The sequence below is a fragment of the Borostomias antarcticus genome, assembly GCF_949987555.1.
Source record: "Borostomias antarcticus genome assembly, chromosome: 8".
In the NCBI taxonomy this organism is placed as follows: domain Eukaryota; kingdom Metazoa; phylum Chordata; class Actinopteri; order Stomiiformes; family Stomiidae; genus Borostomias; species Borostomias antarcticus.
In genome coordinates, this window is record NC_140241.1 from 23,518,833 (window position 1) to 23,540,071 (window position 21,239).

A 21,239-nucleotide genomic window follows, 5' to 3' on the forward strand; every position below is an offset into this window, starting at 1 on the left:
ACCATTAGCCATCTGCCCCGGACCTGTCAAACCTCACCAGCATCGCTCCATGATTGACAGGCAGCAGGAGGAGGAGACTGACTGTGGCTTTGGAAAGTCAGAAGAGGGTGAACGCGGGTAACCTTGTTCTGCCCCACCCCACAGATTCTGGTTCTGTTCTGCCCCACCTCAGAGATTCTGGTGAGGCTTGTGGAGTGGAGGGTGCAGTCGAGGGCTGGATTAGTTTTTTTTGTGAGGGGAGGGGGGTGGGCAAGGTCATGACGGCAGTTGTCGGACCCCCCTTCATACCATTTAGAAGGAAAGTGATACTACAGACAGCTGAGACCACTTCTGTCGCACGTAGGGTTAATTTGAACTGTCTTAACATTCGCTAGCTCCGTGTTGCTGCTTAATGAACGTGGAAAGTTGGGGAGCAGGGAGGTCTCAGAGTCCACACGCACACGTACAAGCACACAAACACACACACCACACATGCACAGACACCGATTGATACAAAACCTGAAGCAGACTTCAAAGTTGGACCATGCTCTTAAAGTCCCCAGGACAGCCTAAATAGACCCCTCATGTGGTCGTCTCATCATTTCAGTCATGTAGCGGCCATAACTCTCACAATGACAGCGACCTGCTCCCACACACACACAAGCATGCTCTACGTATACGCGCACAAAGCCTCATGCACACACACACACGCATGCGCGCACACACCTACAGACACACGCACGCGCTCTGCGGACGCTAGATCACGATGAGAGAGATCCTTATCCCATCTCCCCTGCTCCTCAATGGAAAGACAGCCTATCAGGTGCGCCCTTAGAGGAATACCATGGAAACAAGACCCTACCACTTTGACATAAGACCCCTTCCCAAAATGGCCCCCAAGAAGTTCCACACATTTCAGACAGGCTGTGGATAGACAGCAGCGGATAGACAGCAGTCTACAGGTTGTTATTTCAGAGGTGTGTGTAATAAAGTTTGGTCAATTTTGACTGTGTCTGGACTATTTGATAGATTACACAGTGATTGCGCGCATCTGTGTGTGTGAGCGGACAGGGGGAAATTTGTCGAGCTAGCTACCTCACCCCCCGCCCATCTCCCCTCTCCACCCCCCAACCCCAACCCTAACCCCCAACCGTGCGACACAATCCAGATTTCCTCTGACGAAGGTTTATCTGAACGACCCTGAAAAGCACTTCCCCTGTGCTCCCAAAGACCTGTTCTCATAGACTACAGCAGTCTGTGTGTGTGTGTGTGTGTGTGTGTGTGTGTGTGTGTGTGTGTGTGTGTGTGAGTGTGTGTGTGTGTGTGTGTGTGTGGCACGTACATGTGTGTGTTTGTCCATTAGTGTCCATTAGAGTGCAAACATCAAACCGTTCGTGTATATGTGAGAGACCATTATTCTCTGTCACCTGCTATTTTAATAATACTTCCTCTAAAGTGTGGGAAGTACAGAAACAACAGGTTGGCTGTGTCAAGGAAAAGCCAGACTATGTGTGAGAAAGCTCTCACAGACACACACACATGCACACACACACAGACATATGCACACGCATGTGCACATGCACAAAGGCTACGTGGGGGTTGGCCAAGAAGCCACACCTGCCTGTGAGAGATAGGGAGAGAAGGAGGGAGGTAGAAGAGAGAAAGAGCAGCTGAACCCTCTCTCCTTCCGACTGAAATATTCTCTCTCTCTCTCTCTCTCTCTCTCTCTCAGCTTGTCTTCTGTTTACATTCCCCCCCCCCCACACACACACACACAACTACAGAGCTTAATCTCATCAGTGGACTCACCGGCTGAACAAACATCTCCTCTCTTAGTGGACATTCTCATCCTTCACACACGCACGCACATATGCATGCGCACACACACACACACACACACACACACACACACACACACACACACACACTTTTCTAAGCCAGCAACAGGGCATTAATTGTCCTGCTTGTGAGATGTGGCTTTGATTACTCCGACAGATAGAGGTGGTTCAGTTCAGCTCCCCTCTCGCTCGAGACTGGCAGGACTCCAGCGGGTAATGGGCGCGTGGGTGGCCAGTCCCTCTCTCTCTCTCTCCCTCTCTCTCTCTCTCTCTCTCCCTCTCTCTCTCTCTCTCCCTCTCTCTCTCTCTCTCTCTCTCTCCCTCTCCCTCTCTCTCTCACTCTCTCTCCCTCTCTATCTCTCTCTCTCTCCCTCTCTCTCTCTCCCTCTCTCTCTCCCTCTCTCCCTCTCTCTCTCCCTCTCTCTCTTTCTCTCTCCTTCTCAATCCCTTATGCCCCGCCTCTCTCATTCTCTCATTCACACTCTCGCTCCTTTCTCCCTCTCACAACTTTCCCCAACCCCCACCCCAGACAAACAGTATTTAGTTTGAAACAGTATTGTTATTCATATTACTATATGGGTATATTCACTTGAACGGTATTCATAGAGGAGAGGGTGGAGAAAGGGTGACTGGAATGGGGGGAGGTCTGGAGGGACAGGACCGGGGAGCAGAGGGGGGGCAGGGGTAGAGATGGGGGGGACGTGCCTCGCCGGCGGGACTCAGAAGAGAACACAGACCTCCGACTGTGCGACCCTGACCCGTCCGGGCGGCCATTACAGCCCGGCTGACTGGACCTGTAAAGCCCAACTGCCTGCACCCCCTCGCCCCCCCTACTCCTGACCGGCACACTGTCTGACTGGCCCTGGCCACTGGCCCCTCCATGCACGAGGACGCTGCAATGGATCATTAGTACCCGTGCTTTCTGGAGGGATTGAAGTGTGCTCGGCTGTGTGTGTAACGCTTGCTGGTCCAATTATTTGTGTGTGTGCACGCGTGTGTGTGTGTGTTGCCTCTGCTGTCCTCTCTGCCACTGGGTTGTGAATTAGGGCCCATTTCCTGGAGTGTGTAAGCCAAGGTGACACTCTTCTCACTGCGGCCTATTTACAACACAACGGTGTGAACTCCCCAGGGGAAGGAGACAAAGGGATGTGTGTGTGTGTGTGTGTGTGTGTGTGTGTGCATGTGTGTGTGTAGTGTGCACAGGTATGTGTGTCCTCTAGTCCCTCATGGCCAGAGTGGAGCCAGGTCCTTCCTGTGTTCCATTGTCCTGTGGCAGAACATTGTTGGTCAGCTGATACCAGACACACACAAACACAAACACACACACACACGCATGGGCAAACCTTTATGCCCCCATGATGTAGGTTAGCTCAGAGTTGAAGAGAAGCATCATGGGAATTGATTGTTTATGTATATCATCCCTCCCATCAGCATCATTGAAATGCTAATAAAGGTTGACCTACAGTACAAAGGAAGGTGCTCAGTCTCCATAGGCTCTGACTGGGGATGATCTCCAGCCCTCAGCTCTATGGGTGAACTGATAAGACATCCAGACTGCATCCTCCCCTACCCCTGTTACCACCCCGTTTTATTGGCCATGCGGCAGCTGCACACCAACACATGGAAGTGAGTGGCGACACGGAACACGCAACGCAAAAACGCGACACACAAACACGTGCATTTGAGCAGTCGCCGGTGGAATTTGTCCCCTGAATTTCAGCCATCCAAGCTGTCCTAGTCCAGCAGCAGCGTGCAGCCTCGTCAGTGTCCCCCCCTCCCCCCTCTTCCCCAAAATCTACCCTGAGGGGTAGTAACTCTCCAGAACTCAGCACCCCTGTAGAGCAGGGGCGTTGAGGTCCTCCTACGGGGTGTGAAGTCTGCAGTCTGGTCACTCAGACCCAGACCTCATGAAGACCTAAACAGCCAAACAGCCACAAAAGGCCACAACAAACTCGTCTAGCTGCAGCTCCCAGAAGCCACTTCAAAGAGCCGGGGATGTGTCAAGTAATTAAACCAATCCCTCAGGGCTCCTTTACAACTCTGACTCGCTTCCATATGCATCTGCACTACAAACACACACACACACACACACACACACACACACACACACACACACACACACACACACATGTTGCCCCTTTGCTGTGCAAGACTATATACAAGCTGCCTCTCTCTATTATGAAGACTGTTGAATTTATAAATCCCAGGAGTCCCTTCCTTTAATCACACTAGCCCTGATCCTTAACCTGAGTCTAGAAATGAGTAGCTCCTGGTCTCAGCCAGGCTTAATCCTCCTTCTTTCCTCTTCCTATCCTCTCTGACAGGATGTCACACTAACATAGGCAACTCATGCATTCAAAACCTACACACAGCTGGGAACGATCACTCAGTCACCCCAGCACATTCACTGTAAAGACGGATTCAGATACAACAGATGAGACCTCATAAATGAACATAGGCCCATGTCAAACCTCCCATTTTTAAGTAAAATCATTGAAAAAGCAGTTTTTCAACAGCTGAACAACTTCCTGGCACTAAATAATTGTTTTGATGTTTTTCAGTCAGGATTTCGACCACACCACAGCACCGAGACTGCTCAAGGTATTCAATGACATCCATTTAAACACAGACAATGGCAGAATTTCGGTCTTAGTTTAACTGGATCTCAGCACTGCATTCGACGCGGTTGACCACAACATATTACTAGGCCGACTTGAAAACTGGCTAGGAATTTCTGGCACAGTGCTAGACTGGTTTGAATCCTACTTGAAGGACAGGGACTACTTTGTGTCAGCGCTCAGCTCCAATCAGTAATGCTAAAAAGCACAAACAAACCAAATCTTGGTGTTGTCATGGACTCAGACCTGAATTTCAACAGTCACATTAAGACAATTACAAAGTCAGCCTACTATCACCTGAGGAATATATCAAAGATTAAAGGATTTATGTCTCAGCAGGATCTGGAGAAACTTGTCCATGCGTTTATCTTCAGTAGACTCGACTACTGTAACGGTATGTTTACAGGTCTCTCTAAAAAATCAATCAGAGAGCTGCAGCTGATTCAGAACGCTGTTGCTCGAGTCCTCCCTAAGACTAAGACAGTGGATCACACTCCAGTTCTGAGGTCCTTACACTGGCTTCCTGCCCGTCAAAGCCTTGACTTTAAAAAGTTTAGGGCCAAAATATATTTCTGATCTGCTGCTGCGTTATGAACGATCCAGACCTCTCAGGTCGTCTGGCACAGGTCTGCTTTCTGTCCCCAGAGTTAAAACAAAACATGGAGAAGCAGCATTCAGTTTTTATGCTCCACATATCTGGAACAAACTTCCAGAAAACTGCAGGTCTGCTGTAACTCTCAGTTCTTTTAAATCAAGACTAAAGATTTTTTTATTTTTGCCGCTGCTTTTTATTAAATCAAATAATTATTCATTCATACACTGCACTGTAACTTTTATACCTTTATTTTATTTTTCCTGCATTTTGTTTTAAATGTCCTTTTTTAAATAAAAGCTTTGATATGACCTTTTATGTGTTTCTTGCACTTCATCTTGATGCTTTTAATGTCTCATGTAAAGCATGTTGAATTGCCTTGTTGCTGAAATGTGCTATACAAATAAATTTACTTTGCCTTCCCTAGTTTTGGAGCCTCTTGTTGTGATTCTTTCCATATGATTTGACACCTTCAATTCTTAAAAATTCCATTTAAAACTAACAAAGACCATCTGGGCTGCCTTAATGCCCAAAGCATGCTGATTCCATGAAATGAATCATGCAGTTACTCCATAGTAAGAGCTACTCCCAGAAAGCTTCTCAGAGCCACACACCTGGAAGAACACATAAATGATCCACCCTCAACCTGTCTGTCTGTCCATCCCTCTATCCAGACTTTCCTTGGACACCGTCAGCCTGACAGCATTCATATTTGACATATCCGCAGGCGTCCTGTCCTGGACAGACCATGACAGGGTCGGATTTTTAATTAATTTACGTTTTGTCTAATTTTAACATGAAATACTGACAGTCAACAGAAATACTGCTCAAAATAGAACCCTGCCAGAGCGTTCCAGCTTCCTTATGTGTCTGCTCATCAGCTGCAAGGAGCTGCAGCTTTGCCCAAAATTAGTGAGGCTGCCCTGATACAAACACTGAACTATTACCTCACACCAGCCCTGATACAAACACTGAACTATTACCTCACACCAGCCCTGATACAAACACTGAACTATTACCTCACACCACCCCTGATACAAACACTGAAATGTTACCTCACAACAGCCCTGATAAAAACACTGAACTGTTACCCCACACCAGCCCTGATACAAACACTGAACCATTACCTCACACCAGCCCTGATACAAACACTGAACTATTACCTCACACCAGCCCTGATACAAACACTGAACTATTACCTCACAACAGCCCTGATACAAACACTGAACTATTACCTCACACCAGCCCTGATACAAACACTGAACTATTACCTCACAACAGCCCTGATACAAACACTGAAATATTACCTCACAACAGCCCTGATACAAACACTGAACTGTTACCCCACACCAGCCCTGATACAAACACTGAACTATTACCTCACACCAGCCCTGATACAAACATTCAACTATTACCTCACACCAGCCCTGATACAAACACTCAACTATTACCTCACACCAGCCTTGATACAAACACTGAACTATTACCTCACAACAGCCCTGATACAAACACTGAACTGTTACCCCACACCAGCCCTGATACAAACACTGAACTATTACCTCACACCAGCCCTGATACAAACATTCAACTATTACCTCACACCAGCCCTGATACAAACACTCAACTATTACCTCACACCAGCCCTGATACAAACACTGAAATATTACCTGACAACAGCCCTGATACAAACACTGAACTATTACCTCACAACAGCCCTGATACAAACACTGAAATATTACCTCACAACAGCCCTGATACAAACATTCAACTATTACCTCACACCAGCCCTGATACAAACACTCAACTATTACCTCACACCAGCCCTGATACAAACACTGAACTATTACCTCACAACAGCCCTGATACAAACACTGAACTATTACCTCACACCAGCCCTGATACAAACACTGAACTATTACCTCACAACAGCCCTGATACAAACACTGAAATATTACCTCACAACAGCCCTGATACAAACATTCAACTATTACCTCACACCAGCCCTGATACAAACACTCAACTATTACCTCACACCAGCCCTGATACAAACACTGAACTATTACCTCACAACAGCCCTGATACAAACACTGAACTATTACCTCACACCAGCCCTGATACAAACACTGAACTATTACCTCACAACAGCCCTGATACAAACACTGAAATATTACCTCACAACAGCCCTGATACAAACACTGAACTGTTACCTCACACCAGCCCTGATACAAACACTGAACTGTTACCTCACACCAGCCCTGATACAAACACTGAACTATTACCTCACACCAGCCCTGATACAAACACTGAACTATTACCTCACACCACCCCTGATACAAACATTGAACTGTTACCTCACACCAGCCCTGATACAAACACTGAACTATTACCTCACACCAGGCTGCTATAGAATTATTTTGCTCAGCTTTGCTCAACATTAGTGTGTTTCATTGTCCACCCAATAGTAGTAGCTAGCTAGCTTGCAAACTATAGCCAAACCATGCTATCATCCAGATGGGACATGCCAAACACAACATGTCCACTTTGTTCTGAGGGGGGGACAGTCATATAATGGAGGAAATGGCCAATTACTGATTGCTCCAACGGGTATCAAGACTTGCAGATGAGTTAAATGGATGGGCTAAGCTGGAGTGATAGAAGATGTACAGGATTTAGTTGGTGTCCATAGTGCTCCAGGTATCAAAACTAATCTTTCTAATGGCTGCTGTTGTAGTTCACTGATACATATATCTTAGCCTACTGTAGCCTACAGATTTAATGACTGGTCACTGATCAGATATCTTACATAGTACAGTATACGGTATACTATATACAGAAATACTATTATACAGATGTCTCTCTACATCAATCAATCAAACCTTTATTTAGCCAGGGGAAGCCTATTGAGACCTGGGTCTCATTCACAATGGTGCCCTACATACATATTAATGATTAAGTCTATGGATCAGCTCCTTGTTTCTGTTCTGTCATCCGTCCTCTCTGGTGGTTGTCACTGCTGACCTCTGACCTCTGAGCTCTGGTATAGGAGACATAGAGGAGGAGAGGGGGGTCCTACCTGAGCTGGTGAGAATGAGACGGGAGGAAGGGAGGAGAGAAAGACAGGGGGACTGTCACTCGGGAGGAGAGGAAAGTCATCTTGGCTCAAGATGGGGGTCAAATAATCTAAACGTTGTCCAAGCATTGGTTGATCCATGTTTTTACTTCTTTCTGTCTGTCACTCAAAGAATCATCTTTAAAAATCCAGACAATCTCTGGTCAATGATCAGTTTCATGCCTCTTGTAGGATGAGGATTGAGATTCACTTTGCATTTTCTGCTGCGTTCTGCAGTCTACACTAACCCAAACGTTACTGTTAGTGTCCATGGCAACAACGGCAAGCCTGATGGATTGTGGGGCAGCTTGGTGCCCAGAGTGAGGAGGAAGTGGGGTGAGAGGAACCCAAAAGACCAACCAACATCCTGCCATGGATCGCTGCGTTGGTGCCACTGATCACTGGGACACTTATGGTATAGTTACTCATAGTTATTATAGTGGTGTATGTGTGTGTGTGTGTGTGTGTGTGTGTGTGTGTGTGTGTGCGGGCGTGCGTGCGTGTGTGCGTGCGTGTGTGTGTGTGTGTGTGGACATGTACACAATGTGTGTGTGAGAGAGTAGGCCTATGTAAAAGAGACCTGGAGATCTAATTCTCACAAGTAAACAAGATGATGCCTTCCACTTCAACCATCAACCAGCTGGAGCTGTGCATGTTTACAGTGCCAACAACAGTCCATTCAGCTCAGGCCACAGCGTCAACACACACAGCACACAAAGATAAAGGTGTTAAGTACTTGAATAAGGCAGATTAGATAGCGCTCATCTATTGTTTTATGGGTCCTGATCACCAACAGAAATGTAAACAATGGTGCAGATGCATTCTAAAAAAAAATGTATGTATATAACCAAGATTTTCACCAGTCACCCAGATTTACCCAGTAACCCAGATTTTCACCAGTCACTATGATGATAATTTAAAAGATTTGACCAAACCATTGCTTAATTGTCAAATACACTACAGATGAAGTTTGTCAAATCAAACAGACTTCCATTTTAGTGTGTGTGTGTGTGTGTGTATTGTTTTACCTTGTCCTTGGGCTAAAATAACAGTACATTACAGTCATCGCAGAGAAGCAGACTTTAAACAAGTCATATTTAGAACCCTAGTAACCCCAGTAGTACTCCTGTCCACGCTCCTATCAGACCCGGGAGAGTTGATAGTAGGATGACATCATACAGTCGCTGTCGTAAAGCGCTACTTCTTCATCCTGACCTCTCACCCTGCTCTATTTCTGCTCGGAGAGAGGAAGGAAGGGAGTTGGAAAGGGAGGCCTCTGGAACAGCTCAAGCTACAACTCTGAGGGATCAGGGTTCACAAGCACAGATATTTTACTTCCAAGAAAAAAAATGAATCCTCTAACTTGACAGTTATGTTTTACCTCTTTATTTTGCTATGTTAGGAGCCAGATGTAGGCTAGTTTGCTTTCCCAGGCCTTTCCCATCCCTGTGAATCCATTACAGAGCATTTTCTCATGTCCCTAATCTGAACACAAACAAACAGACTTCTAGTCAGCAGAGAGGGAGCTCAGATTTCACAACTGTCTGACAGTTAACGGTCTACAATCAAATGTTTGCACTCAGACTTCCCCATGATTTGCAGGTGAAATATCTCTTCATCTCTCTTCTCTCTCTTTCTCTCTCACATCCACCTCTGAGTGTGTAATCCCTGAGCTTGTAGTGAGTGTGTGAGCCCAGTGGGCATGTTCTAACAGTTAGAGTTTACCCCCCCCCAAAAAAACGTGTGTCAGAGAGATTTGACAGTTCTCACGGCGAGGAAGTGGGAGAACCTGCATGTGAACGCATACATCTTCTTGACAATATGTCTTCCACTCCCCCTCATTCACACCTAGCTTTCCTTTAGTTTCTCTCTATTTCTTTCTCACTTGGTGACTGCTCTCTCTTGTTCCAGGTGTCTCTCTATTTCTCCTTCTCTCCCTCCCTCTCTCCCTGTTTCTCCAGCAGTTCCCACACCTAGTGAAAAGGCAGACCTGCCCACCCTGGCTCAAGTCCAAGTGTTTGTCAAGCTGAAATAAAGCAGTATTAAGCGGCAATAGTGAAATTACTGTGCCCTCAGGTGCCGAAACTGCACAGTTGCTCCATGGGAGTTTCACTTGCCCTGGGAGGAAGGAAATGTGGGAAATTTATGGCATGGCTCCTGGCAGAGCCAATAGGCTTATCTCACCTCACCTGAGAAACAAAGGCAGACACATTGCTTAAGATTCAAGATTCAAGATCTGTTTATTAGCCATGTATATTGTTCACACATGCTAGGAATTTGTCTAGGGTTAAGGCCTACGCTGTTGCAGACGACACAGGACAGCGTGCAAGACAGTGCAAAGACATGACAGTGCAAAACAGTAAAAAAAAAAGTGCAAATACAAAATACAAAATTATGTTGATGATAGCCTACTGTATGTTTCACCCACTACCTATTTCGGTGAATATAGCTATTTGATACCCCAAAGCTCCTGTAAGCATCCTGTTGTACTGTTTATAACTTTGTGGTAGCCTATTGCAAAAAAGCATAAACAAAACTATTGAAATGGCCTTCAGTTTACAGAATAAATCATGAATATAGAATATATATGAACTGCAAGGGAGGGTTATGACAACTGTTTAGTGATTACATTATGCTAGTCTGTGCATGATGGCTGCAGATGTGCTGGACGGGGATGTAGATTACTACATCATAAAGACATGCAACGTATGAATGTGAATGAATGAATGAATGAATGAATGAATGTTGGTGGTGGTCGGAGGGGCTGTAGGCGCTGATTGGCAGCCACGCTTCTGTCTGTCTGCCCCAGGGCAGCTGTGGCTACAGATGTAGCTTACCACCACCGGTATGACTGTGTCTGAATGAATACTGGACTCTGTAAAGCGCTCTGGGTATCATGAAGGGCGCTATATAAATCCAATTCATACATACATACTGTATGTTACAGAGAGGAGAGACCAGACCCTGGTTAACCTTGTCTTGAATCCTGATTGTTTTAACTCCAGACATACCACCAGAAATTACTGCACTTGCTTTGATGCTAAACAATATGTGAACACTTTGGTTTTGCTCATATATTCAGGATTCAAGATTCAATTCTTCTGTCTTTCCATTCAAGATGGTGTTGATAAGGCATGTAATTTAATTAAAACTACAGTTTTCGTTTTATAGTTAAAATATTTAGTTATGAATTATACATATGGTAAAGGCTAAAAAGTATTATAACGTGGTATTTTATATTTATCGAGCCGTTTGGTGTTGTTTACATTTAGGCTACTTTTGCTTATGGACGAAATGCACCTTCAACTCTCAGAGATTATGTGTGCAGATAGGAGCCTGTCGCCTACCTGGGCGGAGGGATTAGCTCATTGGCTGAGGAGGAGGAGGAAGTTTCACAGTTGCTCCAGAGGCACCATTCAGAACTCTGGAGCGAGCGCGTTCACATCTATGTATTGTGTTCTTACTGAGACGACCCGCTCACGACTGAGTCCTCTGGCGGACTTTATTTATTAAAAAAGGATATTTATTTATTTTCGAGACGCTTCTGGAGTTACATGTGATTGTGGATCTATGCACACCCTACGTGGAATTGTTCGACATTTTTGAAGTTGAAGAGGAGGAATGTATCGTTTCTTTGTGAAACTGACATTTCTGATTCCAGCCATCGTCATAACACAAGGTAAAGTGTCTGTGAATGATAATAACAATCTAAAAGAGTTTGAAAATGAGCTATAAACTAGTTTACTGGTCTAGATTTCATTGATTTTGAATTGGCACTTCCAGGGGTGTAGTGGTGACTGAAGAAGTAACGGCAAATATTCTGAATTGATCAGTGGTGGGTAAGAAGTGGACGTATCTATACTGTGTCTCTGTGGATAAACTAGCCTACTGGCCAATCTAGGCTACAATCTACATATAATTCTATGATAGCGTGTGTTGCATTGCCTCTGTAGATTGCAATAGTTTCAGATTGCTTTGAAAATATGTTTGCCTTGTTGGCTACTTTATTTGCCAGCTATCGCATCTTTGATTGTTAGGATTCGATCTCTCGTTGCGGAGCTTCGTGGGAACTAGCCCTGCAGCCAACTGTTGTAACGTAGGCTTCAGTGCGCTGAAGCGCTACTTTGCGCACTGAATAGAGTTCATAGTAAACGTGAAAATGTGTCGGCTTTTTGGGCTATTTACTCACATTATAGTTGAGTGCGTCAAACTGTTCTTATGTTTGGGGTAGACTAACATTAGTCCTATTGGACACTTCACTATACAGTTTTACTATAGGCTATAATATATTATAACTCATAGCCCCGAATTTTATTGTTGTTCGTATTTATTCTAGTTTTCGTTTTCATATACCTACCCTACTAAACTTTGCCCAGGCAAATTTTGGTGCCGCGAGCGCAAATTTGTGGAATGGAACGGGTATGGTGACAATGGGTGAAAGAAGTTTGTGCGTGTGTTGCGGTAGGGGGTGAGGGGAGTGATGGGGGGGTGTCTTTTGTCTCTGTGTGTGTGGGAGAGTGTGTGAGTCCCGTGTGGGGGGGGTGGGGGTGCTGTTTTTCCCGTCTGCCGGCAAACAATGCCACTGGAGAGTGTTTTATGGCTCGTGCTGGACTCTGATTTCTTTTGTTCGCGCATCTGAGCTCAGCAGCTGTTGCGCTTTCCCCACGAGCGTGCTCGCCAAAGCCACGCACCACGCGCGCTGCTGCTGTCCTCGCGGCCCACGAGCCATATCCCTGTCCCCTAGGGCTAAGTCACTCGTCAGCCGCTCATGACACATTTAGAAATAAAGACGTGAAACATTTTAAATTCATTCCATAACCTTGAATTATGTGAAAGTTCTCTAGGTGAAATTATCTTCTAGAATAGCCACTTTCTGCCTGAACTGCTTTAAAAGTTATTTTTGTAAGCACTGGGCACTAGCAATTTCTTACGGGTAGCCTATGCTTGAGTGTGAATAAACGGTTTTTCCGTGGCTGATTTGTAACTGTTTTTTCTCCTCCACAGGTCTAAGATGCTCTCTATCTACTGAATCATGTCTGAACGGAGGGAGGTGTGAGGCCTCCTCCGACGGAAATGGAGAATGCAAGTGAGTATAAAAAAACGAAGCGGCTAATACGTAATTACCTGCTGCAGTGTGAAACTACCACAGACCCACCCTCGACACCATAAGCGTTTCCCCGGAGTCTCTTATTATGGTGTGGAGCCTGTGTTTTTCCCCAGCCCTGGAGTCCAAGGCCTGTGTGAACTTTTTTCTAGACTCCATGGTAGTTCTGGATTACTTGTGAGGTCCAATAGTATGGTTGTGGTATATTTGTAAGGCCGTGATTAGTGGTGTGTGTGGTACTTCAGAGGGCTTTAAGGTGGAGGGGGGGCGGTGGGGCCACGTATTCCCCCCTGTCATTCCTGCCTTTGAGAGGCAGCCCTGCCGGGCAACCGGGGGCCCGAGAGGCCGAGCTTCCCCCGGGCCCGGCCGCTGCTCCCGGAGCCTTCTCCGCGCGCCTGCACACATTCCCCCAAAGAAAAGAACTGAAGGAGGAGAAAAAAGGCAGAGAGAGAAAGAGAGAGCCCCATTCCAGGGCACTGGAGAGGTGAGAGAGGGGTGGCATGACAAAAGGCGCCCCCCCCCATACCCCCACCCCCTCCCCTCGGCGGGGCCGTTAATGAATGCAAGACCCTTCCCCGGCCCGGTGAGGGGGACGCGTCCCGGCCCTAAATCTTGTTTTTCTGCTCTTTCACGGGGCGACAGCTGGGGATGGCCGGCCGCCCGGCACCCATTGTCCCCCAGTCAGAGTAATGCTGTGTGACTAATCGGAGTGGGGCTTCCCAGAACACTACCAACCCCCCCCCCCCCAAAAAAAAAATCCACAGCACACCCCGAACCCCTGCCCTGCCCCCTCCCCCCTGTCCCCTGGAGTCTGAATAGACACTCTCCCCCGTGTGATCTCCATTAGGGAAGCAGATGGCTGGGAAGTGTAATTGGATTGGATGTTATTGGGGGGGAGAGAGATAAGATTGATTGGAGTAAACTGTAGATATTTGAAAGCAAACAAGTGGCAGGGGAAGACGGGAGAGAGGGCAGCAGAGGCTCATGGGATGCCGGTGCTGGGAGAGCAGTTGAGGAGGCAGGTTATTACAGAGGTGTGTGTGTGACTGAGTGGAGGAGGCGGGGCCTAAATGCTCTCCCCGCCAGCTTGCTAGGGTGCAGGAAGATTAAAGGTTCTTGGACAAGGAAAGAAAGAACTTTACAGGTTTAGGATTCATGGTGTTCCCACCCATCTTGGGAAGTGTTGGGGTTGGGTTGGGTGGTGATGGTGTGTGTGTGAGTGTGTGTTTTGGTTCATCCATCCAAACACCGGATCACAGGTGTGTGTTGTCTATCTCTGTGCTGGATCTCTGGGGTGGGCTGGGCCTGGGGGCATCTGGTCATGGCGGGCAGGCAAGCCATTTAAGAGGACAGAGGGACCTTCAGAGAGACCCACGCTAGCCTGGGGCCACAGCTCAATTATATCTGATCTGACCCCCCCCACACACCCCCCCCCCCCCCAACCACGCAAACACATATGCACACACTCCACCCCCCCTCTCCCCATCCCCCTACAAAGCTGTCATTCAGGTCCCACCTCAGCCCAGTCCAATTACGCCCTGCAGGACAGCAGCAGTGTCCTCTGGGTCTTCCGGGGGGGTGGGGGGGTGTAGTCTGATGCCCGCGCCCCCTCCTTCCTCTCATCAATCACTCCTCTCAGCCAAGCCAAACAGCCATCCATCATACTGGGAGGATGATGCTGATGATGATGGCGTAGGGGCGTCAGCATCGGCTGCTCTCTGGGGTCGTATCATAGCGTCGTTGCCCCGGCTCAGCGTCGGCTCTCTGGGGGTCATTATCATCCTCATGTTTATTTACACTAGTGCTGCACTCACTAATGGCACCGAGCGCTGTGAGCTGGTTGTGGTTCGTTTGATGTCACGAATGACTCATGTTTCCCCCTTTCTCCTGTGCGCGTTGCTTATTGGAGTGTCTGCGGTCATGTTTGGCTGGTCTCTTCTGACTGCTCTTATATTAACACAAAAACCATCAAATGAAAAGAAAAAAACATGTTATGGTTTTAAGAGCAGTTAAAACAGACTGGCCAAATTTGGCCACAAACACTAGCCTGTAATAAGGGTCCAGGAGCAACTTACCCACTAATTTCCTATGGCACGTCATTTTAGACCCAGAAGACCACAGGTGTGACAAGTTGACTAAACCACTCAATTCAATGAAAGCGGCGATCTGCAATTTTCAAGTGTTCAAATGCTGAGTGTGGAGGAAAACATAAGGTCTTGAAGAAATCAAGATGAAGATGAAAAACACAATATTTATGATTTGGGAAAAGTTGTCAGTCAGTCAGATCTGACCGAACACTGTAGGAAGTTAAGAGGCGTGCACGGGATAAACGTGTAAGGCTGACATGTCAAAGGTTTTGAGAAAGTTACCTCATCTATACCTACATCTGGAGGTATTGAGGAGTTTCCAGCTTAACTCAAGTCATTTGTGTTGAGAGGATCAGAAGTCAAAGCTGATGGTTCAGGGGTTTGAGTTCAGAATGGAGCAGAGTTTAGTTTTTGTTTGTAACGTGGCCTCTAGAAGGAGGAGGGTCTTGTTTCAGGATGTGAAACAGGCCCCAAGACAGTTTTCTGTTGCTACTTCCTATGGGACGGGCCCTCGCTCCCCTGAAAACAGGAAGTCCATGTGGAAAAAACGTCCTTCGTGTTTTCTGTACTCCAATTCTAGAAATAGATGCTTTTATTTCCAGCCGTTTGCCACAAATCATCCCTAATACAGGGCCCGTTGCATGTCCTGTTTATCCCCTGGCTGATAGGTTTGTTGTTGGTGAGGAGAATATTCATTTTCAGAAAGAAAAGATCCAGAGAGCTCGGACGTTCGCAGCTGTGATGAAGGTGCTCCTTGGTAGGGAACACAACAGTTCTAAAAAGGAGAACTGTTCAACCAAGGCACTCTTCTGGTAAAGAAGTTTAAAGCCTTTAATTCAGATGGATACTTCATGGTGAAATTCTTAAAAACATAGACAGTTCCCTGAAGAAGGCTGTTTGTTACCCAGCTCTATTTCACATGCTCTAGCACTGTCTATGATTTCAAGAATTAGCAATTGAAATAGCAATCAATTCTTTTAAACTTTTACCAGAAGGGTGTCTTGGACCTTTCTTCTTTTTATTTATTTATTTGAATTTATTTGTCTGTGAATAATTTTTTTGTCAGAAATCTGTTACCCAAGTTACCCAAGAGGAATCCTTTCACAGTATACAAACCAGAGTGTCCTCTGTCTCACAGTACACCGACATACTGTTTATGAACCAACATGATTAATTATGTAACAAACATGAATTCCCATCATCGACATACAGGACTCTAGTTTTGGTTTCAAATCCTCTTCCGGCCTGGTTCCCATTCTTATTGCCTGAATCAATCTCATACCGTCAGATCTCAATTTCATACCGAACGAATCAGTTCTCTTGGCTGGGTGTCTCTGTGTAGCCCAGTCTCCTCACACAGACAAGGGAGCTGTTTATAGTGGTATCCTGCCGCTCTAACGGCCCGACAGGTGATCACTACCAGCCCACAGGGGAAACCCTCAGCAGAGGCTGAGAAGAAGTGAAAGTTTAACTGGAGGCTCTTCAGTTTCCTGTTTCTCACAGTGCTCTCATACTCTTCTTCTGGTCTGGTTAAATGCCTGGTTAAAGGCTTATTAGGGCATAGTTATGTGTGTTTGATTCAAATTTAGCGTGTGTATGTGTAGTGTCAGAGGGCCAGGGGTGTAGGGTTTGCGGCATCTTGCCCTCCCGACCCCTCAACGCGACTGACTCCTGGCCTGGCCATGACTGGCGCTCCTCTCTCTCTCTGAAATAGACACTGTTTTGGTTTGAGGTCAGGTCATTGTTCAATAATAGACACCAAAAACACACACATCGGCTGTCTGCTGCTTAGCTGGCTTTCTCACACCACTCCGAGTATGCAGGAGGTGTGCGATGGAAATAGACTTGAAACCGAAAGTCTGTCTACGGACTTCCAAGTGTAGCGGTCACACTTACGTACAGCTGGATACAGTGTGTGTGATTAGAGGTACTGTGATCTTTCACAGTGGCGTGTCCGTGGCTGTCTTATGATACAGCTGTTATGCTAACATTCCAACTACCAGTATAAATACTCCATAGACTAGCTGGCAAAACCCCCATATACAGACCTACTATAGGGTAACCTCAACCCTCTGACGAGATGTCCATCCCTCCCTCCCTCCCTCCCTCCCTCCCTCCCTCCCTCTCTCTCTCTCTCTCTCTCTCTGGTAAACCTCAGCCATCATGGCTCTAGTCCGTATCAGGAGCAGCCAAGTGCGGCCGAGGGTCAAGTGTACCGAGCTGAGCTGAACCAGGCTAGCGATGGAATTTTATTGGGCTTTAAGCCCTCAGGACCACCGTTCTCAGTCTCCAGTCACCTCTGATGTGGGCCAGGGGAAGCTCTAATCTCCCCAGGCCTAATGAAGCCACACATAGTTCCATGCCTGGAGGTTGGGGGGGGTCAGGTGGGTGTGTGGGTAGTGGAGGCCCAGAGAGGTGAAGCTGGGCTGGGGGGCAGGGGGGTCAACGGTATCGCGTCTGGAGATCCTCAGGCCTGAGAGATCAGAGGGCTGAGGGCCAGTGCTGGTTACGGAGCAGAGATAAGGTCTGTTTTACTGTCCGAGGGTGCTGAGTGTTCACATGCACCACCAGAGCCTGTCTAATACAGACACACCATCATCTGACAGATCGGCATGGCACAGAGGGGTACGGGCAGGAGGAGGGGTGGGGGGGGTGGGTATGTCAGGAGAGACTCTCTCCTCCTCCAATGGAGATATCAGCAGTGACCGTCACCACTTGCGTTTTCCTGCCCCAGGGTCAGCTAGCCTCTGTAGCTTACTGCCTCCTTATTGCCCCCATGCCCTCACTAATACCCCACCGGGGAGGCGCAGGGGGTAGATGTGCCTCCGCTTGACGGCAGCAGCCAGGAGTGGAGTCACTGGCCGGTGTTTGGTTGCGTTTTGGACCCTGAGGTGGAATGTAGCTGGGATGTCAGGATTGCCGGGGCCACGCCCTCCAGAACCGCCACTGAAATAAACCTTCCAGCACACACCGCCGGAAGCTGAAGGTGGATAACATGTACTACTCATACACACATGCACGCACGCATGTACACACACACACACACACCGGCACAGAAACACCCCTGGCATTTCAGCCACGCTATTCTGAGGATGAGCCGGTATTTTGGGGGCTCAGTATTCTCTGTATGAAAAAGATCTGGGGCATGAATCAAGGTGGTGTTGAGTCACGTTTGCTGTGTATGTTATATATGAGTGTGTGAGTGTGTGTGTGTGTGTGTCTGCTTGCATGTGTTTTGGATTACCGATCCATTATTGTCTCTCTGTGTTTGAGTTTGTAATACTAACAGCCCAGCCCAAGTGAACCAGAACCAGAGATCCATTGATATCTTTGTCTCCTCATCTCTCTAAGCTGTGTCAGTATCTCTCACCCACACACAGGAAGACAGGAAGTCTCTAACCAGAGGACAGGCCGCTGGGGTCATGTTATCTATAGGCATATTAACCTGTTAGACACACAGATAGACAGACAGATCATCTCGGAAAGATATCGTGGGTTCTGCCGGAGATCACAGTATGAATCGGCTGGTCCTGATTCATTTTCCACAGATAAATGCAGTGCAGATGGATTTCTAAGTTCCGTCCATGTCTGTTCTCAGTCCTCCCAGCAGATGTGGACCCCAGGGCCAGGGTCTGGTCCCAGCTAATGATTAGACTGAACCAGGAGATCATCTACTAGACAAAAGGTCCGATGGAGAGAAGAGCAGTGGTAGAAAGAGAAAGGGAGGTTTGATGGGGGGAGGGAGGGAGGTGGAGAGAGAGAGAGAGAGAGGGAGATGAGGGGTTGTGGGGGTGACTGACTGTGACAACAAACATGATGACGGTTGAAGGAGTGTCTCTCACTTTCTCACACTCTCACACACACACACAGTCCCTCACACAGTCACACACACACACACACACACACACACACACACACACACACACACACACACACAGTCATACACACACGCACACACACACACACACACGCACACAAACACACACAGACAGCCCTTCTGAATTTTCCACAGCAGTGGTATGGCCCTTAGACAGTGAGAGTTGGTGTGTTGCATGTGTGTGTGGGTTGGGGGTTGTGGAGGGGGCTAAAGTCACCCCCAGAGTGGCAGATGGCAGATCAGGCCCAGTAAGGGAGGAAAGGAGGAGGGTGGGGCGTTCCAGAGTCACAAATGTGTTTGGGGTCAGGGGTCAGGGAAGCATCTGCTGTGCCCAGAGGGGACATTGCATCGCTGGGCGAGACCTGTTGCCGGGCTGTGTTGCCGAGGCCTGGTGGTGTTCTGTATGGGTTCTGACGTCAAGACAAAGAAGAAGGTCCATTACACACACACACACACACACACACACACACACACACACACACACACACACACACACACCTCTTTAGCTTCCCTCGTCTCTTCTAGCAATCTCTCTCTTTCACTAAAGTAGCTTGTTTCACCCTAGCACGCTCACGCTACACACAGCAGGCAGGGAAAGCTGCCGAGTTCTGTTTACTTTTGGTGTTAGCGTGTAAAGTGAAGTCTGTATGAGGCAGGGAGACTTCAAAGCCAGGTGGAGCATTTTAACACGCGGCCGCCAATGATTCCCGCAGCCAGGCCAGGGTTCCCTCTGGGCCGGAATGGTAGAGCCTAGAGTAACCATCTGCCTGCCTGCCTGTCTGCTTGTCTGACTGAATGCCTGTCTATCTGCCTGCCTGTCTGCTTGTCTGACTGTCTGTCTGAATGCCTGTCTATCTCTCAGCCTGCCTGTCTGCCTGCCTGTCTGCTTGTCTTACTGAATGCCTGTCTATCTGCCTGCCTGTCTGCTTGTCTGACTGTCTGTCTGAATGCCTGTATATCTCTCAGCCTGCCTGTCTGCCTGCCTGTCTGCTTGTCCTACTGAATGCCTGTCTATCTGCCTGCCTGTCTGACTGTCTGTCTGTCTGTCTGTCTGTCTGTCTGTCTGTCTGTCTGTCTGTCTGTCTGTCTGTCTGTCTGCCTGAATGCCTGTCTATCTGCCTGTCTATCTGCCTGCCTGTCTGCCTTCCTGCTTATTATATGTTAGTCAACCAGCCTCTCTCAACATTCCAGTGTGATATCTGAGACTCTGAGATATCTGAGATGTACTGTATAACACACACTGGAGAGGATAAAGAGACAGTTGATGAAAGAAAGAAAGAAAGAAAGATGGAGAAAGAAAGAAAGAAAGAAAGAAAGAAAGAGAGAGATAGGGAGCGATTGATATGGAGGGAAGGCGTCAAAAGTTGGAACAGTGAGGAAACAGAGACATGAAAGCCGGTTACAGGTAAGAGAGGAGTGTGAGAATGCCATGCGGAGGAGAAGAAGAGACAAAAGTTGTAACAGCTGACCTCACGTGGGCCCTCTATGGCCCGAAAAGAGATGTTTGTCAGCACCCCCCATCTGGGGAGAGAGAGGAGGGGAGGGGGGAGGAGCTCTGTCTAACAGCTGCCTTCATTAACATGCGCACCTGCTCCCTGTGGAGATTCTAGGAGGCCAACAGATGCCCTCTTTGACACACGCACACACACACACACACACACACGCGCACACACACCTACACACAAATTCAAACACAAACACACTTCAGTCATGCCCTGCCTTTAAATGCTCCTCCTCTGCCCAGCCCCCTCCCTCGAACCCCCCTCCCTCACACATTCACACACTAACTCCATTCTTGAATTCACAAGCCCAAATATCTATATCAAACGTAGTGTATTTAGTATGTAGTGTATTTAGTATGTAGTGTATTTAGTAGTGTGAGAGGTGTATCGACTGAGGCTTTTTACATGGGTGCTTGTTTCAACGTACGAGAGCTCTGGAGGGTTGGGGGGGATAGTGTGTGTGTGTGTGGTTGTGGGGGGGTCCACCCTGTTCCCTGTCCTGGGAATCATGATCATGTCTGTCTGTAATTGGG

At 47.5% G+C, this 21,239-nt stretch overlaps 1 protein-coding gene across 1 annotated transcript in view; it reads left to right on the forward strand.

The window, feature by feature from the left end:
* Window positions 1-11,757: 11,757 nt before the first annotated feature.
* notch1a (notch receptor 1a) overlaps window positions 11,758-21,239 on the forward strand; it is a gene marked incomplete at both ends in the record, with an annotated part of 31,354 nt that continues 21,872 nt past the window's right edge. The window contains 2 exons of the mRNA XM_084442325.1: window positions 11,758-11,815; window positions 13,141-13,222. Coding sequence (XP_084298451.1) covers window positions 11,758-11,815; window positions 13,141-13,222 — 140 coding nt within the window. The remainder of the gene's footprint in view (window positions 11,816-13,140; window positions 13,223-21,239) is intronic.